Below are 17886 nucleotides of genomic sequence, written 5' to 3'. Positions count from 1 at the left end.
GTGCACTTCAGTGCCACCGCTGATCTGACAAGAGGTACCAGTCCGTGGCCCAGAGGTTGGGGACCCCTGCATTAGGGGAATGGGAAGAGGAATCAACACTTGGAAACACTGATTTTTCTCCCACGCTTGCCCCTTGCTCCTCAGCCTCTCAGTGGGTTTTATCATTTTGTACAGCAGGTGTCTAGCAAGTGGGTCTAAGAATGAGTAATTGTGTTCAGGAAGCCTCCGCCCACACAGTGTTGCACTCTTAGTAAATACAGGCTGAGGCTGGCCTGGGGAGGCTGTCTGATGCTCCACGCCCAGCATCTACAAATCTGCCCCTGAGGCATCCTTGGGATGAGCTGATGACCAGTAGTTCTTGGAGGTTCCTGGCCTGAAATGTCCCACGGGCACCCCCCTTCCCTCCACGGACACTGGGTTTCCTTCCTGAAGCTGATGCCACATGGCAAAAGAATCTGAGGCTTCTCTCAAAAGTGACTTTGGCTGGGCAGCTTCCCTGGTGGTCCAGTGGTTAGGGCTCTGTGCTTCCACTGCAAGGGGCACGGATTTGATCCCTGGCTGGGGAAGCAAGTCCTACAGGCTGTGCACCGTGGCCAAAGAAAAAAAGGACTTTTAGCTGGGGTTCCCTGACTGGGGGCAGGCTTACCTAAAGTGGTCCTGAGAATGCTCTGAACTTCAGCGTTGAGCTTGGTCCCTCCTTAGTCCAGAGGAGAAGGTTGTGCTGAAGCGTCACCATCTCTAGACAGAACTAGAGCTCAAGTGAGAAGTCAGGGGAGCTCCGCAAAGCGTCACGAGATCTTCTCCAGCTTTCTCATTTTCCCTCTGGGAGCAGTTTGGTCTGGGACCACCAAGGAAGACCCTGCTCCTGACTGCTTTTGAATGTCCTTTTTTATGCCCAGTGATTGCTTCCTCGTCAGCTCCCTAGACTGCATTGCTCCCCGTGGGATCCTGGGGTACTGCTAGAATGGGGTGCACTTGAACTTTTTAGAGCACGTAATCTTAAAATCCAGCAACTCATCCCACTTTCCTAGTCCATTCAGCCACAACGGATCTGTGATGGGGAAAGTCTCATTTCCAAAGTGATGCTATCGGTCTTGGGCAGTGTCATCCAGAGCCTTTGGGTTATAGGAGAGGCAGGGGTCAGTGGAGTCTTAGTAAGTGTCTGCTAGGCAGAGCCTCTCTTAGTTTTGGCGAAGGTCTCTTGGGCAGCAGGCCTCCAGGACCTGAAACCGGAGACAGGGTCTGCGTGGTGGGAAAGAGAGCTGCACGCAGGGAAGGGCTGCCAGTCGTGGAGTGAGCACCTGTGATAAAGGAGATGCTTGTCATTCAGGCCATTACCCTGTAAGGAACACATGCTTGTCTGCTAGCTTGTAAAGGATAGTTTTCTTTTAATTTGCTGTTTTGTTTTGTAACCACCCAGACCGTGCTTAGAGTGTGGTCTCTGTCCGCAGGCAGGCGACACCTGTTTGCACGTTGCCGCACGCTACAACCACTTGTCCATCATTAAGCTCCTCCTCAGCGCTTTCTGTTCCGTCCATGAGAAGAACCAGGTCAGTGCACGTGTCCTCCCCACGGTCCGCTGGTAGGTGCGTGAGCGCCGGCGGGGACAGGGTGCTGGGAGGCGGCGCCTTCTCCCGACGTGGGGCTCGCCAGTGCTGGCCTCTGAAGGAAGCGCAGGCTTCCCGTGGCCCTGGTTTCTCTGGCGTTCCAGGGTGTGTCACCACATTTGCATCGTGAACCTTTTTTGGAAATCCTGGGGGTGGGTTTTGTCGTTAGTGTGATTTTTAGAAATGAAACCCGCAAGGAAGAGTGGCTTGGTAAGTAAGCACGGGCGTTCGGTGTCGTGATTCCCGAGTTCTGTTCCTCGCACCACCCCCTTTATGTGAGCTAAGCTGATGGAGCCACTTGTTTCTGTGAAGTTCGGGGTATGGTCAGTATCTCCACCGTGTAGTGGGGTTTTGAGATAAAGCTGTGGTTATTACAGTGTCCTGTGGAAATGTGACTTTTCAATAGTCATTTGGATTTTTAAAAGTTGTCCTGTTATTTATTGAAACCTATACCTAACGGATGCATGGTTTGGCTTTTCTGAGTTTGGGTGCATAAATCTGAAATTTTAAAAATTAGGTCATGATTCAGATTTAAAATACCCTATAATGATGATTATTGACCCTGGCTGCATATTGGAATCAAAAGGGAATTTAAATATGCCATTCCTGAATCCCACCCCTAATGTAGATGACCAGAACATCCGGGGGTGAGGTCCAGGAAACAGTATTTTTTGAAAGCTCCTGATCTAAGTGTGGGCTTCCCTGGTGACTCAGTAAAGACTCTGTCAGCAGTTCAGGAGACTTCCTGCAATACAGGAGACCAGGGTTCAGTCCCTGGGTCGGGAACTTGCCCTGGAGAAGGAAATGGCAGCCCACTCCGGTATTCTTGCCTGGAAAATCCCATGCCTGAGTGTGCAGACAGGATTGAGAACCACTGACCTAACGGCTACAGTCTGTCCTTCTACAGCCTCCCCGTGGATTCTCGTTTGTCAGGTTACCCCAACACAGGCCTCAGCAACCAGCGCTTCTCAACCTGGGGGGCATGTTTCAATCACCTGGGAGCTTTGAAAACTCATCATGCCCTATCCATGCTCCAGACCAATTAAGTCAATGTCTGGGTGGGACTCCGGCGTCAGTAGTTTATAAAGCTTCCCAGCTGATTGCGGTGAGCAGCAGAGACTGGAAACCACAGCTCCAGAACTTCCCCTAACATACACCTAGGTGACTCAGGAATGAAATGAACACTTTCCCTGTCTACTCACCAGGGAAGGAGGCCCGAAGATGGCTGGATTTTCATACTTGATCACCTGCAAGGAATGAACGAATGAGTGATTTCACTTCTGTATGCGTCTGACTTATTTATGTCATCCGGTTTGGGAATTAAAACCAACATTTGCATTTGTAATTGGCCCACCCAGCTGCATCTGTTCATATCCTCCTTTGATGGTCTGAAATGCTTTTTGTCAAAAATGAATTATTGGCTAAGTTTGGTAAGGAGTTGAAAACAGCTGGTGTTCAATGAACACGATCGTCAGTGACTCCACCCGAACAGAAAACTCCCTGGCCTGTAGGATGGTCCCGGTGACCCTTTCACATCCCTCAGAGTGGCTTCAGGGCTGGGCTATTACTCTGGGGCCTGTAGAAGTAGCTACCTTAGAAGCTCCTGCTCGTTCTAGCTCAGAAACCAACGGGCTCTCTGCCCATCCTCTGCCAGGGCAGACAGACAGGGTCCAGAGCTACCTTTTAAAGTAAAAATGTTAAAAAGTATGAGGTAAAAGAAATATTTAAAATACATGGCTGAGATCCTGCCTCTGTGTAAGGTCAGGGCCTGCATTCCCAACACCCCAGGCCCACCCAGCATTGCTTGGCCTCCCTGCACTTAGCCCTGCCCTGTGATTTCTGGCATCCCACTCAGAAAGGAATGTGCTATTTGTGCGTAGTTCATTCAGTTTCCAAGATCTCTTTTAAAAAAGAACCATTAAACAACAGGATCCTACTCTATAGCACAGGGAACTATATTCAATATCCTGTGATAAGCCATAAAGGAAAAGGACATAAAAATATATAACTGAATTACATTGCTATATAGAAGAAATTAATACATTATAAATCAATTATACGTCAATAAAATAATTTAAAAAATAAAGTATAAGTTAAAAGAAATATTTTAAAGAAATAATAAAAAGAACCACATAATACTTTAGCCAAGGGCCACTTGTCAGTCTAAGGCAAATTTTAGTTTAACTTTGAAAAGCCAACACCAAGCCATGGGATAAAAAGCTGCAGGGCTGTGGGCCATGATCCCATGGGGTTCAGTGGGCTTTCTTCTGATGGATTCCAGGCTGGAGACACAGCACTTCATATTGCCGCTGCCCTGAATCACAAGAAGGTGGTTAAAGTCTTGCTGGAAGCCGGGGCAGATGGGACCGTCGTCAATAATGTAAGTGGAGTTTTCTGAAGCCGTTTCTAAAGCCGTGCCCACCCCTCGCAGGGTCAGCTTGCGCTGTGGCCGCCTCGCCTCCTGCGAACTCAGGGCACGCGGCCTCGCCCAGCCTTGCTCTGGAAGAGCTTCAGCGTGCCCACCCCACGACCCCTGGGGCCAGAGGCGGTGGGCTCGAGGGGACCCCTGCTCTCAACAGCCCCGTGATGTTACCGACCCCGAGGGCCCCTCGTCAGACAGTTCAGTGAGGACATCCCGACATGAAAAGGGTCAGGGCTGTCTAAGTAAACGGGCAAGCAGATGATACTGGAAGTGACTTCCAGGCCTTCTAAACAGATGTGGTCCTTAGAAAAACGGCCACCAGGTCAGTCTTCCTCAAAGCTCCAGTTCATTTCTCTCCAACACCATCTTCTGTTCCTCCTCTCGATATTTTCCTCCTTCCCTCTCCGCCTCTTCCCTCACCTTCCCATCCCTTGTCTGTCTGTCTGTCTGATCGTATAGCAGGCCCCAGCTCAGACACCCTCTCTTTCTCAAGGTTGGCCCGTGGTGTGTGCGCTCCTGAAACAGCACAGCCTCGGGCTGGTGGGGGCAGGGGGCCCCTGGGGGCAGAACAGTCGCCTGGGGCGTTGGGGTGTGGAAGCTGGTGAAAGGCTTCCCTATCTAGCCGTCCCCCGCCGGCCTCCCAGCTCTGGTACCTTGACTGGGCACCATTCCCTTCCTCTGAATCCCGCTGCCATCAGCTCCTGGCTTGGGGCTGAATCTCGCTCGAGCCTCTGTCACGGCCACAGCTTCTTGCTTTTCACAATCCGGTTCTTGAGTCTCTGCGGCCAGACCCTGATCTGCCCTACAGGTGTCTTCTCCGTTGTTCTCCAGGGGAAATGTATCACCTGGCTAGAGTTTTATGATTCTGTTTCCTCAGCTGAGATGTTCCATCTTCCCCTTGTCTGTTTTGTTTGCTTTTTAAACCTCCCTCATCTCTTTTCCAGGAAGCCTTCCTGGCCGAGCAGCGCCCCGACCTTGGTCTCCCAGTCACTCACTGCTCACAGCGCCAGCACTTCCCTCGGGTGTGGCTGGTGGTGGTTTAGTCACTGAGTGTGTCTGACTTTCCACCTGCCGATGCAGGAGATGCGGGTTCAGTCCCTGGGTTGGGAAGAGCCCCTGGAGGACGGAAGGGCATCCCACTCCAGTATTCTTGCCTGGAGAAGCCCATGGACAGAGGAGCCTGGCCAGGGTCGAAAAAAAGTCAGACACGACTTGGAGACTAAACACCGCCACCTTCTGAAGCTGTGACTGGGCTCCCCTGTTAACGGGTGAGGGGCAGGGGCGGGGCTGTGTCACACGCGCAGCTGCGTTTCACTGGTCGCGTGTGGGTGCTCATGTGCCCCGCTGTGGGGTTACCAGCCCCCGGGAGCGCTGTCCCGGCTGGGCGTGCGTGTCCCGGCTGGGCGTGCGTGTCCCGGCTGGGCCAGGCGTGCGTGTCCCGGCTGGGCCAGGCGCGCGTGTCCCGGCTGGGCTGAGCGTGTCCCGGCTGAGCTGCGCGTGTCCCGGCTGGGCTGCGCGTGTCCCGGCTGGGGCGCGCGTGTCCCGGCTGGGCGCGCGTGTCCCGGCTGGGCGTGTGTGTCCCGGCTGGGCTGCGCGTGTCCCGGCTGGGCTGCACGTGTCCCGGCTGGGCGTGTGTGTCCCGGCTGGGCTGCGCGTGTCCCGGCTGGGCTGCGCGTGTCCCGGCTGGGCTGCGCATGTCCCGGCTGGGCGTGTGTGTCCCGGCTGGCCTGCGCGTGTCCCGGCTGGGCCGCGTACTCACCGGCCCTCCCTGTCCCTCTCCGTAGGCAGGCCGGACTCCGCTGGAGACTGCCCGCTACCACAATAATCCGGAAGTGGCTCTCCTCCTCACTAAAGCGCCCCAGGTAGGATCTGCCGCATTTTCCCTTGTATTGATTATGCGGGGGCTTCAGAGTTGTTGGGATTCCTTGGGTTGCGATCTACGGAAGCCAGATCAAACCACATTATGTAAGGGACTGATGGGTTTCCTGAGCAGGTAGTGGGAAATGTAGGTATCCGCGTGAGCCTCCGGGAGACTGGAACCAGAGACCTCAGGCCCAGCAGGCTGTTCTCATGCACGGGCATCATTTCCTCTCTGTGGCTGGATCATTGTCACAACCAGTTTCCTAGATCGTAATTTCCCAGCCAGGGAAAAGTAACAGTTTAAAACGTTGTAGGAGAGACTTCCCTGGCGTTCCAGTAGTTAAGACTCTGTGCTTCCAAAGCAGGGCACGTGGGTTTGATCCTTGGTAGGGGAACGAAGGCCCCATAGGGTGTGCAGGGCAGCCAAAAAATGAAGACAATAAAACATCATGGGAGAAGATTGTGATTGGGAGCTTGGGGCAGATGCCCAGAACAAGTGGGACAGAGGTGCGTTAGGGAGATGTTTGACCACGTGGTTACAGGAGGTATTTCCCAGAGAAAGGTGGGAATGGGCATCTGTCTGGGCAGCCGTATATGTCCACTAGAGGCAGCTGAGTACAGTACAGTTGTACTCCTTTTAATTAAATATTGCATGATGGTATATTGGCCATCATTCAATTTTAATAGATGACTGATATTTGAGGTTGAAACGATCCAAGTCAGAAATTTAATCATGATAATCTATAAGCTATTTATGATTTCAGCACCCTGAAATAGCTTTGTTTATAGTACCTTCCATATTCTCCCCTTTATCCTATCTGTGATAGGAAACTGTTCTGCAGTCTTCACAATTATTTATCATAATGGAAGCATAATATTCTTTTCTGGTTGCTGACCAGTATTAAACCATTTCCTTAATGGTTTAATAACACTTTGGTTATTTCCCAATTGGAGCTACCCTGTTCCTTTACGGCAAACAGTGATTAGTTTTCCACCTTATTCTGGCTAATGCTGCAAGAAGGCATCGTCTCGGGGAGCCAGAGGGAGAGCCTGGACCCCAGGTGCCACCCAGGCCCAGGCAGCCTCGGGTTCTGGGTGGCCTTGATTCCATCTTGTGTTAAAAACATGCCTGATGTAACTAGCAGTTTCTGGAAATAGTTAAGATTTTATCTCTTGCGGAATCGATCACCCTCTTGTCCATGGAGTAAGTCCTTTTCAGTGGGCTCTGAAGATCCACAGATTCTCAGCAGAATCACCTCCAGAATCTTGATAGAAAAATGCTCGCCTCTCCTGGGTCAAAAAGGACAGGGTGTTGTTTAAGTGTCAGAATCCATCGCAGTTACCTGGCGTTTCAGAGTCTGGCATTTTGATGGACAGCCAGCCCTGTGCTCAGCCATATGAAGACCGTCAAGTCTTGTGGGGTGGAGGATTCCCCTGGCACACAAGGACTGAGGTGCCTTTAACCTGCCTGTCATTTATCTTCTAGAGCCCAGGGATCTAGATTCCCAGGGATAAAGCTCACTTGTGAACTACTTTCCTGTGTGGGTTCTCCTTTAGCCTTTACCATTTAAAAAAATGGCTTGGGACTCCCCTGGTGATCCAGTGGCTAAGACCCCGTGCTCTCATTTCAGGGGGCCCAGGTTTGGTCCCTTGTCAGGAAACTAGATCCCACATGTCACAACTAAGATCCAGCAGCCAAATAAATAAATATTTTTTTAAAAACAGCTTACGCAAGATTTTCCACATGCATCAGGGAAGTCTCCACACCCATACTGACTAGCAAATAAATAGAATATTTTTTAAAGTTTTTTTTTTTTTTTACATAATTGTATGTACTAACCCTTATTTTTCAATGCAAAGTAAAAGCTTTGGAATATGCACAAAATTGCATGCATACTGTTCTGTTAATCTGTAGTTAGAGAAATGGCCTCGGTGTTTGTCTTACCTGAAATGAGAAATCCCCTTGTCCCGGCACCTTAGTTGATCATGGATTTTGATGGTTCACAGCAGTACTATGAGGCTGTTTCCTTCCAAGACCTTAGGGTTAATATTCTCTGGTTTTTGTGAAGTGGAGAAGACTGGTGATCCGGGTGGATGGCACAGTTCTCTGAGAAAGGCTGTGAGCCATGCAGAGTTGTCACTGGCCAATAATGTGGTCAGTGGAGGGAGTTTTTCTGATTATTTAGTGTTTTGTGAACTGAATGTTACTTCTCATTTTTGGTGGATGTGGTTCACAGATGCTTTGGAAAGTGACTTTTAGGCTGATTCTGGAGCTGTGTGCTGTTAAGTGTCCGTAAAGCAGATGAGCATCGGGCACTAGTTGCTTCTTTTCATCTGACTCGACTTCCTACTGAGTCTATTTGGCTTAGGACACTGGTTCTCAGACCTTTTCTATCTAAAGACCCTTTAACTTTTCTTCAACGTTATGGAGGCCCATAATGAACTTTATGTATGTAAGTTTATATCTATCAGTAGTTTCCAATTGAAAATAAAGTTGAGAAATATTAAATACTTTAATCATTTGGAAGTCAATCCATTTTGTAATAACATAAATAGCATCATTTTGCAAAAGAATACTTTTCAAAACAAAAATTGAGGAGAGTAGAATTGTTGAAAGTTTTTCGCACATCTTCTCAATTGTCTTACTTAGATCAGAATTCTGCCAGCTTTTATTTCTGCATGCAATCTATTGTAATATCACTTATGTAGCTTCTGGCAAACACCACAGTACACTCATGAGAGAATGAGTGTGAAAAATGCCAATGTTGTAATATTATGAAAATAATCTTAACCTCATGGACACAGGGGTCCCTGGACACTTTTAGACCTGCTGGCTTTCAGGGGATGAGAATATAATTTAAAAATTCTTTTCAACTGCAGGCATATATTTTCCATTTAGGTGGTACCCACTGCCTGTTGATGGTGTTGTTTGGTTTTTTTTTTTTTTTTTTGGTCGTATAATGTATCATTTGAATCTAATGAGCAGGAGAAGAAAGTCTGACCTTGAGATGAAAATCACTAGGCTGAATTTCAGAGAACACTTGTCTATCTATGAGACAATAAAATAGTGTTTCATTGCAGAAAGAGTGTGACCTTGAAAGTGCTTCTGACTTCTGGACCTCCTTTGGTTTTTTAAAGGGACTGAACCCTGGAACTAGGAGTAGGGAGTCTGGAGGAGAGGATGTGGGGCTGGGCCAGAGACTGGAGGTTCCCACCAGCTCAAAGATCTTTGTTCTGTGTTCGCTTAGAAGCCTTTCTGCCAACTCAGTGATTCTAAGGCCCCCGGGCAGGTGGGAGACCCCTGACCAGGACCAATGGACCAGGTGTGCCTGCTGCCTGCTCTGTCTCGGTTAATACCAGCAGCTCCCTGTTCTCATGTTTGAGAAGCCAGAGCGCAGAGGGGTCAGATCACTTGCCTGAAGATCTCCAGCTTGCTGCCGGGCTTCAGTCTGCAGGGCCCCGCATGTCCTTGCTCGCGTCCCTTCCATGTCTCTGCACTCAAAGGGGCCGACCAAAACCTTCTTCTGGGGGAAGAGACTCCAGCCCCGTGGCTGGTACTGTGGTTCACAGGTGCATCTCAGTTATATTTGAATGAAAGTTCTATCTGAATACGACTTGGATACAATTCGGCCAAGAAGGACGTCTGGTGGGCTAGATCAGACCCTGTATCCCAAGACAGACTGCCTGGCATAGGGCTGCCGTGCCGCACAACCCCAGGGGCCTCCGTTCCTGCCCTGGACTCCGAGTGGCGCTCCCTGGAGTTGGGCAGTGCACAGCCCGCTCACACCTACGTGGCGGCCCTGGCCCGGACTGCGCGCCTGTTAGTGTCAGTGTCGACCGTCAGCTCCTGAGGTCGGGAATGACATCCTCGCAGCTGGGCCCTGAGCGCCCAGGGTGCACGGGACACAGCAGGCGGGCTCGGCCGGAGGCCCTCGGCAGCCCAGCGCACGCCAGCGGTTTGTAACGATGCCTCTTGCCTCCTTCAGGTCTTGCGCTTCAGTCGCGGGCGAAGCCTGAGGAAAAAGAGAGAGAGGCTCAAGGAAGAGAGGAGAGCTCAGTCTGTGCCGAGAGATGAGGTGGCCCAAGGCAAGGTGTGGGGCGGCCCTCCCGCCCGCCCGCGGGTGGGAAACTCTCCCTGCCTCCGCTGGGCCCGCCTCGGTCTCTCCTTCCTGCTGGGTCCTTCAGAGCCTGTCTTTCCTTCCGGCCTCTTGTCTTCCACTCTCCCCAGATTTCAGGCTGTGGGCTCGCATGCCACTGGTCTTTTCCAACACCCCGTGTATTTGCGAGCCCTGAGCGTCTGTGGCCCCGTCACTTCCACGGGGACAGCACGGCCTCTGACAGCACACCCTCCATCATGTAGAGCAGTGAAATTTGCAAAATGTGGATCCACTTGTCACCTGGAACCTTGTTAGAAATGCAAATGTGGGGGCCTCACCCCAGACCCACTGTTTCAGAAACTCTGGGGCAGGGCCCAGCCATCTGTGGTTGAACAGGCTCTCCAGGTGATTTGAATCTGGACTCAACTTGGAGGACCACTGTCGTAGCTTCCTGCCTCTGTTTCCTCTTAGGGAATAAACCCAGGCAGTGCTAGCCCACACGGCTACTTGTGCAAATTAGAAGGAGCTGCCTCCCGGACATCAGCCCAGCACAGGGCGCTTACGGTGAGAAGAGCCGGAGCTGGAGTTCAGTCCCCTCTGCCTCACCCATGCCCTCGGCTTCGCGCCTTTGTGCAGTGAGCAGCTTGCACAACTGTACGTGGCAGCTCTGGAATGAACCATGCCTTTCAGCTCCCCCAGGGGGAAGAAGACTAGGATTTAGAGACAGTTTTGGGGACATAAAATTTTATACCAAGTACTTGTTTTTCTGTCCATTTGAGAATCTTATCAATTTCCAGGGTTAAGGCATTGTAACTTTCATTACGTTCCTGTGTGTGAATTCTACATGTTAACTTGTAAACGTTCTCAAAAGGACTAGAAATGGTGATTTTTTTTCCCCCCTTCATTTCAAAGGGTTCTCATTCTCCTCTATGAATTGTGAGGGTCCAAGTTCAAAGAATGAGTGGGGTTTTCTTTTTGTTGAAATGTAAAAGATAAAAAAAAAAAACCCTCTAATGCTGAAGTGTTTCATGTGTGCTAGCTTCCAGAAGTTCTAAAACACAGAATGAGACCCAAGGCGATATCTAGTTTGGCACCTATTAAATAAAAAGGCAAATATTCAGCTCCCCAGGAAAAGCTCAGATGTTCAGTTAGAATCACAAGCAGTGTTCCCTGTGTCTGAAATTTGTTGTTTTTTAACGATTCCCAGGGGTCCTTTAAGTGGATGGAGTCTGGGAAATGTTATGCCATGATGGAATAAGGCTGAGGGGTCCAGTAGAGGAGGTGTCTGGGTTTTTTCCCCCCTCTGTAGGGAAGTGTCTCGGCAGGAGACACCCATAGCAGCGAACAGGCTGCACCCAGGAAAGAAGAGGCCAGAGAAGATGTCCTGTCCGCCTCCCCGGAGCCCAGAGCAAAGGACAGCAGACAGAGAAAGTCAAGACCCAAGGTCAGGAGGCACGTGAGAGCCACCGAGAGGGCTGGGAGGTGGGCTGGCGGAGGGCCCTGGGGTAGCGTCATGCCCAGCGTTAAAAAGCCACTTCACTTGGCTGGCTTGCTGCTTCGGAGCCAGAGCGCAGACATTGGCCCTGGCCGGCTGCAGACCCAAGGTTAGCGTGTGACAGCTCCCTTGGCACGGGGTCCCTAGAGTAGAACGCCGCCAGAGAGCGTGGTGGGCCGGGGGGCGCCGCTGGCTGGGCGTCAGGCTCGCAGGTGTCACGTGCTCACAGCGGCGGTCTCCTCCTCTCCCACAGGTGTCAGCGTTTTCTGACCCCACCCCTCCAGCAGACCAGCAGCCCGGCCAGCAGAAGAACGTGCACGCTCACAATCACCCTAAAAAGAGGCCCAGGCATCGCTGCTCGTCCCCGCCCCCGCCGCATGAGTTCAGAGCGTACCAGCTCTACACGCTGTACCGGGGCAAGGACGGCAAAGTGATGCAGGTACCTGCTGGGCCCTGTCAGGACAGGCCCGAGGGCTGCAAGCAAGGAGTCTGTAACCCTGTTGCTGGAGGCTGATACCCACTGTAGGCAGTGACTCCAGAAGGCAGGAGCTTTGATGATAAGCCAGCTGGCCCTCTCCACCTAAATAGTATACTACCCTCCTGCTGCTTAGGCCTGGTGAGGCAAGGGATGGTGCAGGGCTTTCTGCACCAACCTTGTTTAGTCGCTAACTCATGTCCGACTCTGTGACCTAATGGACGGCAGCACACCAGGCCTCCCTGCCACTGACTCTCTCTGGGAGCTTGCCCAAATTCATGTCCATTGAATCGGTGATGTCATCCAACCATCTCATCCTTTGTTACACTCTTCTTTGCCTTCAGTCTTTCCCAGCATCAGGATCTTTTCCAGTGCATCGACTCTTCGCATCAGGTGGCCAAAGTATTGGAGCTTCAGCTTCAGCATCAGTCTTTCCAATGAATATTCAGGGTTCATTTGCTTTAGGATTGACTGGTTTGATCTCCTTGCAGTTCAAGGGACTCTCAAGAGTTTTCTCCAGCACCATCCTTAGGAGACCTGATAATTTTGAGACCAGGGAAAGGATAAAAGCAGCTTGAAGGAATTCCTTGGCAGCCCAGTGGGTGGGACTTGTTGCCTTCACTGCCGGGGGCCTGGGTTTGATCCCTTACCTGGGAACGAAGATCTTGCAAGCTGCATGGAGTGCACACACACACAGAAGGGCATCTGAGGATGGGGACTGTATGTTCCCCTCTGAATCCTCTTAGCGTTTGCCAGCCCTGTGGGCTTGGCTTGCGCGACAGTCCAGAGCTTCCCCAGGGGTGAGTGTCCACCATCACCTCTGTCCCCTGGGTGACCTGACCAACGCAGGACAGGTACCAAGGAGTAAACGAGCTGAACTGAGTCCTTTCTGGCTTTCCTCCTAGGCGCCAATAAATGGCTGTCGGTGTGAGCCCCTGATCAACAAGCTGGAGAATCAGCTGGAAGCAACTGTGGAGGAGATCAAAGCAGAGCTGGTGTCGGTTCAGGATAAGATGAACGTGAAGCTGGGGCACATGGAGAATAAGACCCAGCACCAAGTAAGTGGTCGCCCTTCTCCTCGTGACGCCGTGTTCTGGCAGAAAGTGAAATCAGAGACCTCAGCACGCCTTTCTGTCCTGCAAACTCTACCCTGAGCATGTCGGGCAGGCTGTCAGAGGAGAGGCCTGTGATTTCTTTAAAGCCATTGTGATTTTTTTCTTTAAAAAAGAAAAAAGTTTTATTGGAATATAGTTGCTTTACAATATTGCGTTGGTTTCTGCGTATAGCACGGTGACCCCACCTTACATACACACGTGCCCCCTCTTTTTTGGATTTCCCTGCCATTTAGGTCCCCACAGCACTGAGTTAGAGTCCCTCGCGCTACACCCACTGGTTATCTGTTTTATACGTAGCAGTGTAGGTAGCTGGGTTTAGTTGCTCAGTTGTGTCTGATTCTTGCGACCCCATGGATTGTGGCCCACCAGGCTCCTCTGTCCACGGGACTCTCCAGGCAAGAATACTGGAGTGGGTTGCCGTTTCCTCCTCCATACATAGGAGTGTATGTATTTGTAAATGCCAATCTCAATTCATCCTACCTTCTATTCCTCCCTTGGAATGCATACGTTTGTTCTCTGTTTGTGTGTCTATCCCTGCCCTGCAAATAGGTTCCTCTGTCCTGTTTTTCTAGATTCCATATATATGCATTAAAATAGAGAATATATTTCTTTTCCTGACTCATTTTCCATGACAGTCTCTAGGTCCATCCACATGTCTGCAAATGGCACAATTTCATTCTTTTTGATGGTTGGGTAGTATTCCATTGTGTGTGTGTACCACATCTTCTTTACCCGCTCCTCTGTTGGTGGACATTTAGGTTGCCTCCATGTCCTGGCTGTTGTAGAGTGTCGCAGTGAACACTGCGGTGCGTGTATCTTTTGGAATCACGGTTCTCTTCAGGTATGTGCCCGGGAGTGGGATTGCTCGGTCGTATGGTAGATCTCCTGGCCATTTTTCAAGATTGCTGGGAGAAGTATCAGTAACCTCAGATATGCAGATGACACCACCCTTATAGCAGAAAGCAAAGAACTAAAAAGCCTCTTGATGAAAGTGAAAGAGGAGAGTGAAAAAGTTGGCTTAAAACTCAACATACAGAAAACTAAGATCATGGTATCTGGTCCCATCACGTCATGTGAAATAGATGGGGAAACAGTGACAGACTACCTTTTTGGGCTCCAAATCACTGCAGATGGTGGCCGCAAGGCATGAAATTAAAAGACACTTGCTCCTTAGACGAAAAGTAATGACCAACTTAGCATATTAAAAAGCAAAGTCGTTACTTTGCCAACAAAGGTCCATCTAGTCAAAGCTATGGTTTTTTGGTCATTTTTGGATGTGAGAGTTGGACTATAAAGAAAGCTGAGTGCTGAAGAATTGATGCTTTTCAACTGTGGTGTTGGAGAAGACTCTTGAGAGTCCCTTGGACAGCAAGGAGATCCAACCAGTCCATCCTAAAGGAAATCAGTCCTGAATATTCATTGGAAGGACTGATGCTGAAACTGAAACTCCAATACTTTGGCCACCTGATGCAAAGAACTGACTCATTAGAAAAGACCCTGATGCTCGGAAAGATTGAAGGCAGGAGGCAAAGGGGATGACAGAGGATGAGATGGTTGGATGGCATCACCGACTCAATGGACATGAGTTTGAGTAAACTCCGGGAGTTGGCGCTGGACAGGGAGGCCTGGCGTGCTGCAGTCCATGGGGTTGCAAAGAGTCGGACATGACTGAGCAACTGAACTGAACTGATAATAGGTCTAGTTTTAGTTTTGTAAAGAACCTCTATGCTATTCTCCATAGTGGATACTTCAGTGCACATTCCCATCAGCAGTGTAGCAGGGCTCCCTTTTCTCCATACCCTCTCCAGCATTTATTGTTTGTAGATTTTTGATGCTGGCCATTCTGACGGGTGTGAAGTGATACCTCACTGTTGTGGTTTTGATCTGCATTTCTCTAATATTTAGTTGTGTTGACCATCTTTTCACGTGCCTCCTGGCCACCTGCATGTCTTCTTTGCAGAAACGTCTATTTAGGTCTTCTGCCCTTTGTGATCACTTTATGTGATTTCTTGAAAGCCATTGACTTAAAAATTTTTAAGAGCATGTTTTAATTGCTTCTGATTATAAAATAATATATACCATTATGGAGCATTTTTAAAACATGAAAACTAGGAAAGGAAAATAAATCACCTGTGAACCTACTATGATGAAAAAGCACTGTTCATATTTGGGTTTATTTCCTGCAGTCCTTTTGTGTCTGTGTGCCTTACTCCCCTTTCCCCTTGTACACTAAAGTAATACAATCACGTGTAGCTTTTTCTATTTTTCCAACTTTATTTTGAAAGCGGTCACACACGCAGAAAGGTTGCAAGCACAGCTTCCTGAACGTCTGTGCAGCCTCCGCCTCGGCCCAGCCAGTAGGCACTGTGTTCCCACGTTTGCACGGTGTCTCTTGAACACACTTCTGGGTCTTTTGCTTAACTGTTTGCTGACCCTAACCTTTAAGTACTCCAGAGCACATCGACTAAGAATGGGGATCTCGTCCTTCCTTACACAATGCCGTCTTCACATCTGAGAAGAATAACACTAATTGTGTGATGTGCAGTCCATGTTCAGATTTTCTCAGTTCTCCCAAAATACGTGTGTTTTGTAGCTGGTTTTTGTTTTTAATGCCAACCTAGGGTCCAGTGAATACTTTGTGCTTGTATACTATATGTGAGGTCTCTTTTCATCTAAAACAGCCCCTGGTTTCTTCTTGTGGCTCTTGTTTTTTCCCATAACAACTTTTTAACAGAGTCCAAGCCATTTGTGTAATAGAATGTTTTATAGTATGACAGCTTCTTCATGGTATTTTTAACTTGTTCCTCTATCCCTCTGTCTGTAAAGCGAAAGTTAGGTCTAGAGCAGTAATTCTCGAAGGGTTGTCCCCAAACCAGCAGCATCAGCATCATCTGGGGACTTGAGGGGGAAAATATGCAAATTCTTGGGCCTCCGCCCAAATCTCCTGAATTTAACTGTAAATAAAACTCCAGGGGCAGAGTCTTAGCAACCTGTATTTTAACAGAATCTCCAGGTAATGCTGGTAAAAACAAGTTTGAGAATCATTACTCTAGATGCTTATTTAGGTTCAGGTTAAATATTTTTGGCAAGAATATTTCATAGTTAATTGTGTAAGCTTCAAATTACATCACTTCAGAAGAGACATGTCAGGATGTCTCATTATTACTGACACTAAGTTCGATTGCTTGGCTAAGCTGGTAACCACTGCCTGTCTCCACTGTAAAGGTATGTTTTCCCTTTGTAATTAATAGATATGTGTTGGATATAGGTTTTTAAATATAAAAAAACTTTTAAAAGCTTACAAAGTAACACATGTTATTTGGGGAAAACACCTCACATGCAGAACTATTATTGCAGTGACCCTGCCCAGAAACCCTCCCATTACTGTTTTTTTCCTGTAGCTTTTTTCCTTTTATAGATATAACCTTACTAATTTTCACTTTTAAACAAAAAATGGAACTATACTGTGCTTTTTTTTTTGCAGTTTACTTTTTAAGTTAGTAGAAAGAGCTAGAGTGTGCTTTTTAATGGTGGTGTACAATTTCTGTGCAGGGAAATAGAATTTTACTTCCTGCTCTTTTCACTTCACTTTATTTTTTAATAAAGTTTTATTTAGGTTTGGCGGTGCTGGGCTTCGCGGCTGCTGCGGGTTTTCTCTGGTTACAGGGCTTGGGCTCCCACTGTCATGCCGTCCCTTGCTGTGGCCCCGGGCTCAGTGGTTGCAGCTTGCAGGCCTAGCTGCCCCACGGCATGTGCGGTCCTCCTGGACCAGGCATCACACCTGTGCCTCTGGCATTGGCAGGAGGCTGAGCCACGAGGGCAGCCATTCCGCTTAATTTTGTTTCTTGAGCGCTTCCCCACGTCCTTGGCTTCATAATATTCCAGCACATCAATATCACATAATTTATTTAACCATACCTTTTGTTAGACACTACAGTTGCTTATAATTTTTCACTCTACTCAATAAATGATGTGAACATTTATGTACAGAAACTTGATTGCTTCTGAGGTTATATGCTTAGAATTAGGATAATGGGACCCAAAGTTAAGAATATGTTTAAGGCTCTTGATAAGTGTTGGCAAGCTACTTAATTGAAAGGTTGTACCAATTTATATCCTATAAGCAGGATCTGAATTTCTGTTTCAAAGCTTTGCTATCATTGAATTTTTTTTTTCAAGTTTTTTCCAAATTAACTAAGGACATTTGAGTTTAATTTGTGTGTCTGTCCCTGTCTATTGGTGAAATTATTTTTAAGGTTTGTGGATTATTTGCATTTCATAAAAAGCCCATTTTAAAACTATCTGGGGGAGGGGGGACTGGGATGGGGAATACATGTAAATCCATGGCTAATTCATTTCAATGTATAACAAAAACTACTGTAATGATGTAAAGTAATTAGCCTCCAACTAATAAAAAAAAAAAAACTATCTGGGCCATAATAGATTAGTTAAACTGCTTTGTAAATAAAACCTGACTTTAGCTAGCCCAAGCACAGAGGGGAATGCATTAGGTGAATGTTGAGATGTCTCACGGACCTCTGTTTGGTTCAAAGGAGGTGACAGACTAGAGTCTAGGACCCGAGTCCTCACTCTGGGTCTCAGGGGACTGACTCTAGCACAGCGTGAGTCAGGAGCATGTGCCTGGACCGCCAGCTACGCCCCAGGAACACAGCTGTGTGTCGGCCTGGGTACTGTCCGGTCTAGGCAGGGGTGGGAGGTGGGAGAGCAGGCTGGTCCTGGGAAACAGGAGGAGAACGGGTCCCAGGAGGCTGTGCGGATGAGGAGCCCAAGCAGGAGCTCGCCACATCTCCGGAG

At 48.8% G+C, this 17886-nt stretch overlaps 1 protein-coding gene and 1 long non-coding RNA gene across 10 annotated transcripts in view; one reads left to right on the top strand and one right to left on the bottom strand.

Annotated features, from left to right (window-relative positions):
* Positions 1–17886, top strand: part of ANKRD6 (ankyrin repeat domain 6) — a 175235-nt gene that overhangs the window by 151160 nt on the left and 6189 nt on the right. For 5 of the 9 annotated variants that reach the window (XM_070450118.1, XM_070450119.1, XM_070450120.1 and 2 more), the window contains 8 exons: positions 1452–1550; positions 3889–3987; positions 5814–5891; positions 9876–9980; positions 10458–10550; positions 11296–11430; positions 11735–11920; positions 12862–13014. In XM_070450118.1, the coding sequence (XP_070306219.1) occupies positions 1452–1550; positions 3889–3987; positions 5814–5891; positions 9876–9980; positions 10458–10550; positions 11296–11430; positions 11735–11920; positions 12862–13014 (948 nt within the window). The remainder of the gene's footprint in view (positions 1–1451; positions 1551–3888; positions 3988–5813; positions 5892–9875; positions 9981–10457; positions 10551–11295; positions 11431–11734; positions 11921–12861; positions 13015–17886) is intronic. The other 4 variants (XM_070450122.1, XM_020877315.2, XM_070450123.1 and 1 more) reach the window with 2 other exon arrangements.
* Positions 1545–5327, bottom strand: LOC110127241 (uncharacterized). Its single transcript, XR_002310727.2, has 3 exons — positions 4683–5327; positions 2810–2854; positions 1545–1753 (listed from the first exon to the last, which is right to left on the bottom strand). It is a non-coding gene; the product is annotated as an uncharacterized lncRNA (long non-coding RNA).

The sequence above is a fragment of the Odocoileus virginianus genome, chromosome 19 (genome assembly GCF_023699985.2).
Source record: "Odocoileus virginianus isolate 20LAN1187 ecotype Illinois chromosome 19, Ovbor_1.2, whole genome shotgun sequence".
In the NCBI taxonomy this organism is placed as follows: domain Eukaryota; kingdom Metazoa; phylum Chordata; class Mammalia; order Artiodactyla; family Cervidae; genus Odocoileus; species Odocoileus virginianus.
This window is presented reverse-complemented; position numbering and strand designations above follow the sequence as displayed.